Genomic DNA, 10,556 nt, shown 5'->3' on the forward strand with positions numbered 1-10,556 from the left:
TGCACCCCCCCCTCCTTACCGAGGTCCACAGCCTCCCTGCCGGGTGACAAGCCGTGCTGCCAGGGGGCCTCCGAGGAGCGCTGAGCTCCTGCAGCACCCCAGGGCGTAACTGCTGCCGGGGGTCCAAGATCTCTGGCGAGAGGCAGTGCAAGGCAGAGAGGCACTGGTGGCGGGATGCCTTCCACCCACCACTCCCCAAACTCAGCAGCTGCAGGCATTGCCCTCTGTCCCCCTCCTCGCCGTGCCAGGCACGCCAGCAGCCCCACGCAGCCCACCAGCCCGTTACCTCAGCCAGCATTTAACAGGCTGTGCCCACGAACGCCCCCCACCAGAACGAATTGGCCTCGGCGGCGGCTGCTTGTCCTGCCCCGGCTCCCTGCCAGCACCCAGACCCCGGACCTGCCAAGCCTGCGGGGGGGGGGGGAATGTAGGGCAGCTGCATCCCCTAAATCCCAGCCCCCTCCTCTCCCCCTGCTCTGCCTCACAGCATGGCCGTGGCAACAGCGCCCAGCTGTGCTGCGCTGCCTCTGAGCATCCTTCATCCCTCTCCCGGGGCAGAGCAGAATCCGCCCCCTGCCCCCCCGCCCGCTCCCTCCCCGGGCCGGGGCAGCCCCCCCAGACACCCCAGGACCTCACCGAGTCCCCGAGGGGCGGGCAGCTCGTCCCCAGCCTGCCGGTGCGCAGCGCTGCCGGCCTGCTGGCAGCCCGGCCCTGCCGTGCTGCTGCTCGTGGCTGCGCGTGCATCGCGTGCGCGGGGATCCTCGGGGGGAAGAGTGCCAAAAATATCTCCGAAACACTGCTTCCAGGGAAACGGGGCTCCGAGCAGAAAAAGGCCGAGCAGCACCCGGATGGCGGCTGGGGGAGGCGGGTGGGAAGCCGCCGGGGGCTGCCTCTGCTCTCGCCGCGCTGCTGCCGGCCTCGGCGGGGTCCCCGCGGCACAACCCAGCTCCACCAAACACGCAGGTGCCCTGCGGGGCCCATCCATCCTGCCTTCGCCTGCATTCGTGCGCTTGGCGACGGCCGTGCTGCTCCATCCCACGCACCGCAGGCTGAGCAGGGGATTTATTTTTTATTTTTTTATTTTTTTTCTCGTTCATTTCCCATTTCCCCTCTCTGCTCACCGAGACGTTCTGTGCACGGGGGGGAGGGTGGGGGGAGGGTGGGAGCCACCCCCATGGAGCAGGCGAGGGGGGACCTGGGGCCAACTTATCGTGGCCACTCCCGGCTCCCTGTATCCAACCCCGTGCCCTTGGCTTTGCCGTGGACTCCCCTGGCAGCCAGGGCCGCGGGAGCTCTGCCTCCCGTGGGATCCTGCCTCGTTTCGCCAGCGCAGAGGGGCCGGAAGCCACGGGCTGTGCACGCTCCGCACTCCCTGCAGCACGCAGCGGGGTCCCCGCCCGTGCCGGAGGTGCCTCGTGTCCCCACGAGACACGCGCTGCGCAGGGCGCGCAGCCCCGGGGCAAACGGACCCGGGGCACGGGGAGCTCGGGGCCCTGCCGGGGCGCGGCACCGGCCCCGCGCGCTGCCCCAGGACGAGGCCACGCCCCCTATCCGATAAGCCACGCCCCCTATCCGATAAGCCACGCCCCTATCCGATAAGCCACGCCCCCATCCGATAAGCCACGCCCCCTACCCGCCAATCCCCGCCCCTGTCCCCTAAACCACGCCCCCTAATGCATAGACCCCCGCCCCTACCCTCTTGGCACCGCCCCCTACCCTCTAAGCCCCGCCCCCTCTAAGCCCCGCCCCTACCCTCTAAGCCCCGCCCCCGACCCCAGGCCCCGCCCCCGGCGCCCATTGGCCGCGCGGCACGCGGCCGGCCCGGCGCAGTCGCGGCCATGGCTCCGAGCGCGCAGGCGGGGGGAGGCCGCGGGCAGGCCCCGGGCCCGGCCCCGAGCCTGGGCCGCGGGATCCGCGCGGTGCTGCTGGGCCCGCCCGGCGCCGGGAAGGGCACCCAGGTGCGGGCACGGCGGGGCCTTCCCTCCCCGGCACCCTGCGGCCGGGTCGGGCCGCTTCCCCCGGCAGGGCCCCGGGCCTGCGGCCTAGCGGCGGGGCCTGGACAAAGGCTGGGCCGCGGGGCTCGGTGCCCCATGGGGGCCGGGGATGGGCCCGGGGGGGGGCCCGGGGTCGTTGGGGTGTCTCGGGGTGTGGGGGGGTTCCGGGGATCGGGGGGGAGGTCCCGGGGCTCCCGGGGTGGGGGGGTCCCGGTCCCGGGGCTCGGGGGGGGGTCCCGGGCTCGGGGGGGGGTCCCGGACTCGGGGGGGGGTCCCGGCCGCAGCCCCCAGGGGTCCCTTGGGTCATGCCGCGGCGCTGAGCCGCCTCCTCTGCTCCTGTCCCGCAGGCTCCGAAGCTGGCCGAGGCGTACTGCGTCTGCCACCTGGCCACCGGGGACATGCTGCGGGCCATGGTGGCCTCAGGTTCCGAGCTGGGCAAGCGGCTCAAGGAGACGATGGATTCCGGGAAGCTGGTGGGTAACGGGGGGTGTGTGTGTGGGGGGGCGGTCTGGCTGCTCCTGCAATCACAGCAGCACAAATCCGTCCCTTAATAGGGGCATAAGCAGAAAAAGCAGCAGTGGAGGAGGGGCAGGCTGTAGGGTGCAGGCAGGGCTGGGGGTTCCAGTCCCCCTGCAGGAGCAATGTTCGATAGGTGCATCCTTCCCCACCAAAACTCCTCGCCTGCCAGCAGCCCCTGTGCCATGGGTTGTTTCTTTCTGTTGCAGAGTTCTTATGTTTGTAGGGTGCTGCCTGGGCTGTGCCTTGCGAATGCTGGTTGATGTAAGGGTTTATCCTCGGAGCTGCAGAACGTTACGCTCGTTCTTTGCAGCTCCTGCCTCTTCCCGTGATGTCTGGACCCCTGTAGGGCTGAAAGCTCTGTTCAGAGGTTTCATCTGCATCCCACCTCTTGTGTAACCGCTGCTTGCCTGTAACTGTGCGATGAAAATAGACTTCAGAGTGTCGCTGTGTTGTGTGAAGGACACTTTGGATCCAAGAGTTAGGATCCCTAGTTTGTTTTCCAAGGATTTAATTATCTTTCTGAAATGACTGAAATCTCTTGGGGGCACCTGAGGGACGGCAAACTGCAGTGACTTGCCCCAAAGCTGAGCAGTGCGGAGCGGATCTTGGGCATCACAGCTGGCTGTCACGGGCTTATGATGCCCAGAGGAGAATCTGCAGGCCCCAGGAGCGATGTGGCTTATCTCCAGCTTCTGCTTCAAGCGTGCATTGCAACACTGAGTCTGCAATATCCCAGCTGGTTGTGAAAGATAGGGACGTTATCTGGCAGGACCGCTGGTATCTGCCACGTGTCTGTGGCAGCAGGCACTGGGCGCTCCACCGGTGCGTCCTGGTGCTGTGCTCGGGCTTCAAGTTATCTCAAAGCCTGGAGCCTGGGGTGGGTTTTTACGCTCGATTATGAACCATGAGCTCCTTCTCTGAACTTGGTAATCAGGAGAGGACAGAAGGGACTTGTTGCTTGCCCCAAGCTCCTCCCCGCTCGCGAGCTTCCTGCGCCAGGGCTCTTGTTTATGCGGTGTGACGGTCTGGTCCCAAATCCTGCTAGGTCTCAGTGGGGTGTGCTGGAGAAAGCAGCGCTGCTGCCGGTGAGGAGAGACGATTTTGGAACAAACACCCATTGTTGGGGCTGCAGAACAGAAAGGCACTAATCCCAGGGCGTACTGAGGTTGTGACGTAGGTGAGACTGCCCAGCAGGGCCCGAACTTGTCAGCGGCTCTTCTGGCGTTTACCTTCACGCACAGCTCACAAGAGTCAATAAGGAACTTGTGTGTTTTACCCTTCCTGGCCAGGCCTGCTTACTCAGATGTGTGTGTGAAGGTACAAAGTCACAGGAAATAAAGGTTACGCCGATATCACTGTGCTGTGAATTGTTTTTTTTAAAAAAAAAAAAAGACATTAGGGAGTTTGTCGTAAGGTTGACGTCCCCTTGTGAAACACAGCAACCTTGGCAGCAGTGAGCTACCACACCGGGTAACTCACACTGGGGTGACAGTGGCGCGAAGCGTCTCATTAGCCACGTGAAGTGTCTCATTAGCCACGTCTCAATGTTGACACCCGTCCCAAGGAGCATTTCCTTGACGTGGGCATGTCTGAGCGTGCAGCTTTCGCCCTGCTGCGGCAGTGCGCTGTGCTGCTGTGGCTGCCTCTGGGATCGGGAATGGCTGTTTAAAATAAATAATAATAATAATAATAAACTGGCATGCGTACAGAGGCTCTGGGGGCAGCTGTATGTGAAATCAGGGCGTGCCCATCTCCGTTCCGCAGGTGAGTGACGAGATGGTGGTGGAGCTGATCGAGAACAACCTCGACACCCCTCCTTGCAAGAATGGCTTCCTGCTGGACGGCTTCCCGCGCACGGTGAAGCAGGCTGAGATGGTGCGTGAGCCAGCGCGGTCCCTGACCAGGGGCGTCTCCTTCCTCAGGAGGCGGGGGTCCCTCGGCATCTGCCCCCCTGACTTGGTGTTTTCCCTTGTAGCTGGATGAGCTCCTGGAGAAGCGGAGGGAGAAGCTGGACTCCGTCGTCGAGTTCAGCATCCCCGACTCCCTGCTCATCCGGAGAATCACCGGACGGTAACTCTCTCCCGAATGCTCTGTGCGTGGGGTGGGGTTTTCCAGTTCAAGGGAGAGTGTCCTTGTTTTGGTTCGCTTCGGTTATTCTCACGGTGCTCAGGGCTGGCTGTGGTGCTGGTCTGTGTTAGATCCGTGCTCTGTTTGAGCCTGCCTCGCCGGGGCCAGCCTTGAGCAGAGCCCGTTGCCGATAGGAATCGACGTCCTGGTGAGCCAGCTCAGCCGTTAGGCCCGGTGTCTGACAGCTGAAGTCTTTATGCTCCTGCTTCTCTGGTGCTGTTACTTCTCCCTTATGCAAGCCCTTGCAGACGTGTTCGGGCACTGCTGAACGTTCTGTCCAGGGTCAGGCATGGCTGTGCAGACACAGACGTCTGCTGCTGTTACGCCATCCCCCTGTGTCCCTGGGAACTAGCCCCCCTCCCCCAGTAAAGCATCCCTTCTCCACCCACTAAAAAGCAGCTGCTCTTTTATTTTTTCCAAGCACCTGAAGAGGCTATTGGTATAGAAATAACTAGAAGATATTTTCCTAAATGAGAGAGGCTAACTGTGTTCGTATCGCGGATGTTTTTGTGCTGATGACTGGCACGATCAGGAGACCTGTCCTGGCACCAGGCTCCTTTGCTGACACTTGCTTTCTGTCGTAGGCTGATTCACCCAGCGAGTGGCCGCTCGTATCACGAGGAGTTCAGACCCCCCAAAGAGCACATGAAGGATGATGTATGTGAGCTCCCGAGGCCGCAGCTTACCTTGCTTTGGGTTTAGCTGATGCTTTGCAGCATCCCTGGAAAAACTTTTTTTTATTTTTTTCCTTCTCTTGTGCTTTGTGTCCTGCCTTTCTGGGGAGCGTGGGGAGCTGCCTGGGCAGCCTCGGCCGACGGCACCGCAGGGAGCGAGGCGTGGAGGGATGAGTGAAGGGCACGGCCCTTCTGCAGAGCTGGCCCAGGCTCTGTCACGTCACAACTTGGTGGACTCTGTCCATAGCTGAAGTTGCAGTGGGTTGCGACCCGTTTCCCTCCCGGGAGCAACTGTAGCTGGCATTTGGTCCTGAGGATCCTTGGGCTCCTTTTAGCAAGCAGAGCGGTGTGTGGGGGAAAGACTGACGCTGAATCCTCCTCTCTTCGGTGACGGCTCTGGGACTTGGTTCGATGCCCTGGGTTCGCCCTGCTCTCCTGTGCTCGCCTGGGGACTCGCCTCTGCAGCTCTGCCTTGTAGCCTGCCGTGAAGGAGGGGAGCAGGGGTTGTCAGAGCTGCGCAGAGAAGGGGGGAGCGCGCCAGGCTGCAGCTAGCTGGAGACTGTCCCCTTGCTTCTCCCAGGTCACTGGAGAGCCCCTGATCCGCCGCTCGGACGACAACGAAGCAGCCTTGAAAACCCGCCTGAAGGCCTATCACACGCAGACCTCCCCCCTGGTCTCCTACTACAGCAAGCGAGGGATCCACACGGCGGTCGATGCCTCCCAGTCTCCCGACGTGGTGTTTGCTAGCATCCTGGCAGCCTTCTCGAAAGCGACATGTAAAGACCTGGTTATGTTCATTTAGGGCTCTGTCCCAGGACGGAGCTCTCCTTCTCTGTCTGTCTCCATCTCTCTCTGTCTCTCTCTCTGTGTCTGTCTGTTTGGGGCCAGGGAGGGTGAAGAGCTAAGCAGAGTAGAAGAGGGAATGATGAAGCCCAAGGCAGGGCTTTGCCAATTCTCTATTAAATGAGCTGTTAACGGTCTCTATCTCAGCACATGTGAGTGTCAGTTTGTGTGCACGTGTGGGCGATTTGGCCCCTAGAGGTCGCAGCGAGCCTGAGCACCAGCTGCCCGCTGCCAGAAGCGGGGTTTGCGCCCCGTAGGGTCAAAAGGCTTTTGTTTCATCCTAGAGCTGCAGCTCCCCAGGGGAAGCAGCTGCACCTCCAGCTGTCCCTGGCTGCTCCACGGAGGATGAGCAGGAGATTGGAGATCAGGCCTGAGCAGCTGGGGGGAAAGACTTTCACAGGGTACCCGATAGGGGATGCTCTGTCAGCTGCAGGAAACAAAATGGGCTTGTGGGGAGCGCGTGAAGGGCTGTGCGTGTCGTCAGGGGGAGCAGCAGTGGGAGGCAGAGCTCGGCTGTGAGTGTGTGCAGAGCTGGGTGAGGGTTTGTTCTTGTTGTGTGTGTTACGCTGTGTGACACAGCAGTCTGGGAGAGCACAGATCACTTTTTCCCCCCGTTCTGACGGTGTTTTTAGGGCAAAAAATGGGTGGGTGAGAGCTGGGCTCATTGTGGACCCTAAACCTTTTCCAGTTGAGGTATGGACCCCAATATAGTGATTATTAGTGAGAAGGGTTTTTTTAATGAAGTCTTCGGTCGAGTTAAGGCAGTCTCCACGTAGCAATTTGTCATGTCCTGAGGATAAGAAGTGGATTTGGGTGTTGGTTTTCTCACTGCCCTCTTCCCTTGACTTTGGCCAAGGAGGTGAAGGTGTGTTTAGCTTCCCCCGATCCCAAAGTCTAAATAAAACCTTATTGCAAAACGAATGTTTTTTTTTTTCAAGGCCTGGGAGACACAGTTACTAACTACTAGCACCACGTGCCCTTGAGCCAGTGCCCTTTGTTGTGAGATCATGGAAATGTACTCGTTTCTTGAGCAAATCAAGCGGCTCGCTCTGGCTGTCCGTCTGAGGACACCGCGTGCGTTGTGCTTAGTGCCCGGGCTCTCTCAGGGCTGTTACACCACCACTGCACAGCAACCTTGCGAGGCCGGTGACGGCCCTTGCTCGTGAGATTCCAGCCCTACCTAGAAGACCCCGTTGTAAATGCAGCCTGGCCAGATAAAACTGTCCTTTGGCCTTTTGTGTATGTTGAAGGATGCAGTGTCACTGAGCACACTCCCTTCGAGGAGCTGGCATGTCTCCCTCTGCGCCGAGCCGCTGTGTGTCTATAGCAGGTGCCCAGCCCTCAGGAAACCATTGCTGTTTTTCTTGGTAACTTCTCTTTTGGCTGCAAATGACTCTGTCCTCATACATCCTTTCCGGGGAAGCAGCCCTCTTCCCTTTCAGCAAACTGGAAATGATGCCAGAAACTGAAAGCAGTTGACTTGTTGCTCTTGAAAGCATGTGAGTGTGGGGACAGGGGATTTGAAAGTAGCTAAGGGTGCCGGTTTCGTCAGCAGCCCGAGTTTCCACAGATGGCTGTCACCTTGTCTCTTGTCTCACTTTGCTGTGAAAGGGCAGCCCCGGTGCGTGGAGGCCGCGTGTGGGAAGGGGGGGGCAGCACTTAGCGCGGGGCTGCTGCGCTCCACAGTAGTGGAAAATGTGCGTTAGAGCTGCCTCTGCGTCTCGGTGGCTGTAAAGACACTGAGTGGAGCAGCTTTTATCTCAGCATCTCAGGAGAGTCAAAGAAAGCTGCGGCACCCTGCGCGCTGCCGTGATGGCAGGAAGGGTTCCTGGCCAGGTGGTGCTCCTGGACTTGGTCGAGGTTTTACCCCACAGCAAAAACAATGTGTGCTTCCACTCTACTCCTTTCCCCCCTTGTGTTTACTTTGCATCCAGCTCAACAGCCCTTTTCTGCCATAAACCGTGATTCATTTTGGTTTTTTTTTCCCCTAAATCTATTTTTTTGTTCCCATTTATTCCAGCTGAGTGACTTCGTGAACCAGATGAGAAACCGCCAAACGCTGCACGCTGCTACATCACCCATTGCAGCCCTCCCCTGGTGCGGGGGGGGCAGGGAGGGCAGCTGGGGGGGGGGGATTGATGGGAGGGGAAAAGGAGGTGGAGGACAAGGGGGTTGGGGGTTGATTTGGTTGGTATTTGTTTGGATTTCTTACTCAGCAGAATCATTTTGAAGAGGAGATTACCTTCTCCTTAGAAATCAGTGTTTAGAAGGCAAAATAATTGTACAGAGAGAAACATCCGTGCTGAAGCCCATACCCAGGTCCTTGGTCTCGTTGGAGGCTAGATGCCATTCCAGGCTCCTCCGGGACCTTCTGGGCTTGTCTTACGGCTCTTAGCTGGAAGCCACCGCAAGGTTTGCCATGATTCTAAAGCTGCTTCCTGTCAGCAAGGACCAAAATGAACAAACAACTCATTTCTGAAGTAGAAAGGGGAAAAAAAAAAAAAAGCCATGGTCTTTTCCTGGAAGTTTAGTTTTTCTTGTTCTGCTGCATTCCTCAACCCTCGGGGCACAGAGGCTGCTCGAGGTTTTTCTGCTGGTGAACTGAGGGGCTGCGGCTCTAGTCCAAGCCTGCCTTACTTGGCGTTGGGGTGGCTTTTCTGTGATCTTGACCAAGCTGGAATTCACGTAATGCTGAAGAAATGCAAAAGAGACTTTCTTAATTGACTGCGTAAATAACACTTAATTGTTTTTTTGCATTTCTTTCTAGATCAAATGGTGCCTTGTCTAACCTCTGAATCAATAATAAAATAACCTCTTTACATTTTGTATCTGTTGCTGCGTCCTCTTTGACCTGCAGACAGTGGAAGAAGGGAAGCAGATGACAGCTGACTAACAATTGGATGGGGTGGATTCTCTGGCCTGATCCTATCTTGAGGATGTTTTTCTGTGCAGCTGAAAATGCGGCTTGTAATTCCTTTTATTTTCCCTGCTGAGCGTGCTCCAATGCCTTGTATCACCATAGCAATGGTGTCTCTGGCTGGTTGTCTCCCGTTTCTTCGTGTATGGTGCTGAACGCACAGCCCCTGTGTATCCTGACCCCTTCTGGTCAGCACTCCTTTCAGGTACTTTTGCAACCGATGTAATTCCTAGCTTTTTCCCCTGCCTCCCTTCTCATCACTGGTGTGGGGATGAGCCGAGTTATTTCTTCAGCAGTAACTGCAAGCCAAATATTGTCTCCTGTTTCTGCTCACTCGCTTTCTGCCTTTCGTACCCCCCACCAGTGCCTCACTGTAGCTACACAGGACAAAATCTGCTCTCATGGGGACTGAAGGCTTTTGCTAGTCTCCTGCCTCCGTACAGACCCTGACCCTGTTGTGGGTTCTCCGAGGTATCCCAGAGGAAGGCTCTGATGTGATGAGTCCTTGATTTCTGCAGTGCCCTTGGTACCCCAGCTGGAGCCCTGCTTGTGTCTGGGGCTTTGATTCAGGCCCTGTGGACAGACAGAGGCTGCGTGTGCCTGCTTCCTCCAGAAGAGGCCGGCTCCTTCGGCATAATTGGGTGCTCGCTCCTCCGCCATGCAGTCTCCCCATGCCCTGGTGGTTTTATTACATCTCTACCTCTGATTAGCATTTTCCCTCTTTTGAAGGCAAGCTTGTGACTCTGGCATTTGTGGTGGTGTTCCCTCACTGCTTTTGATGATGGATGTTTAACTATGCTCTTCCTCCTTGTTTGGGATTCTGTCCTCTCCCCGCTTGCCTACTGCTGTTCTAAAACCTGTTCTTCCTGCTCCTCCCGGCTTTCTAGTACGTGCTGTGGAAAATTCTTGGCTCCTCTGAGCTGGGCTGCTTCTGTTTGATCCTCAGCTTACCCAAATGTGAGGCACAAAACGCAGTGTTGGGGTGCTGGGGGGAGGCTGCTCAGCTCCCGCGAGCCGTGTCCTCGGTAGCTGGATCTGTTCCGTGACCCGGCTCTGTCGTGCTGACCTTGAATGTTTTCCACAGTGTGTGATGCGCTGCAGGTGCTGTAAATTCCTTCTGTTCAACGATTCCACTCCAGCAAGCTGCTTATCAGGCACTCTTTTGAAAACTATGTTCATATTTCATACAGCCAATTATTCAGCAACTATAAAAGGGGAAAAATCCTATTTATAGCACAAGGACCGGCATCAAATAGGACACTGAATTCTCGCTGGTAGAGGAAGTGACCTGTTCTCTAATGCAGCAATATTTCTGCTGAAAAGAAACAGCATCTCGCGTGGGGGAAGGGAGGAGAGGCCCTGGGCCATCTCTTTACATTAAAGATGTGCTGCAGTCCTAAAAATCTATTATCTGCCCTTCTCCCTTCCTGATGAAACTATCTGCGAGAGACACCGCAGCAAAGCCTTTCGCCGTGGGTTTGT

The 10,556-nt window shown here is 57.8% G+C and overlaps 1 protein-coding gene across 2 annotated transcripts; it reads left to right on the top strand.

Annotated features, from left to right (window-relative positions):
• Positions 1-1,799: 1,799 nt before the first annotated feature.
• AK2 (adenylate kinase 2) lies at positions 1,800-8,983 on the top strand. 2 transcript variants are annotated; one of them, XM_080566541.1, is made up of 7 exons: positions 1,800-1,958; positions 2,342-2,467; positions 4,278-4,388; positions 4,489-4,583; positions 5,225-5,297; positions 5,895-6,090; positions 8,178-8,983. In XM_080566541.1, the coding sequence occupies exons 1-7, from the start codon at positions 1,839-1,841 to the stop codon at positions 8,183-8,185; spliced, it is 729 nt and encodes a 242-aa protein (XP_080422667.1). In that variant the 5' UTR covers positions 1,800-1,838; the 3' UTR covers positions 8,186-8,983. The 2 variants fall into 2 exon arrangements, with proteins under 2 accessions (XP_080422667.1, XP_080422666.1); XM_080566540.1 differs by lacking the exon at positions 8,178-8,983 and having other exon boundaries at positions 5,895-6,298.
• Positions 8,984-10,556: the final 1,573 nt, after the last annotated feature.

Source organism: Anser brachyrhynchus (assembly GCF_964034855.1).
Source record: "Anser brachyrhynchus genome assembly, chromosome: 24".
In the NCBI taxonomy this organism is placed as follows: Eukaryota; Metazoa; Chordata; class Aves; order Anseriformes; family Anatidae; genus Anser; species Anser brachyrhynchus.

Bases quoted from the DNA above. Each gene is read 5' to 3' on its own strand.
- AK2 (XM_080566540.1), top strand. From the start codon at position 1,839: ATGGCTCCGAGCGCGCAGGCGGGGGGAGGCCGCGGGCAGGCCCCGGGC. The intron at 4,389-4,488 runs GTGCGTGAGCCA...TTTCCCTTGTAG, and splicing joins CGGTGAAGCAGGCTGAGATG to CTGGATGAGCTCCTGGAGAA. The intron at 4,584-5,224 runs GTAACTCTCTCC...TTTCTGTCGTAG, and splicing joins ATCCGGAGAATCACCGGACG to GCTGATTCACCCAGCGAGTG.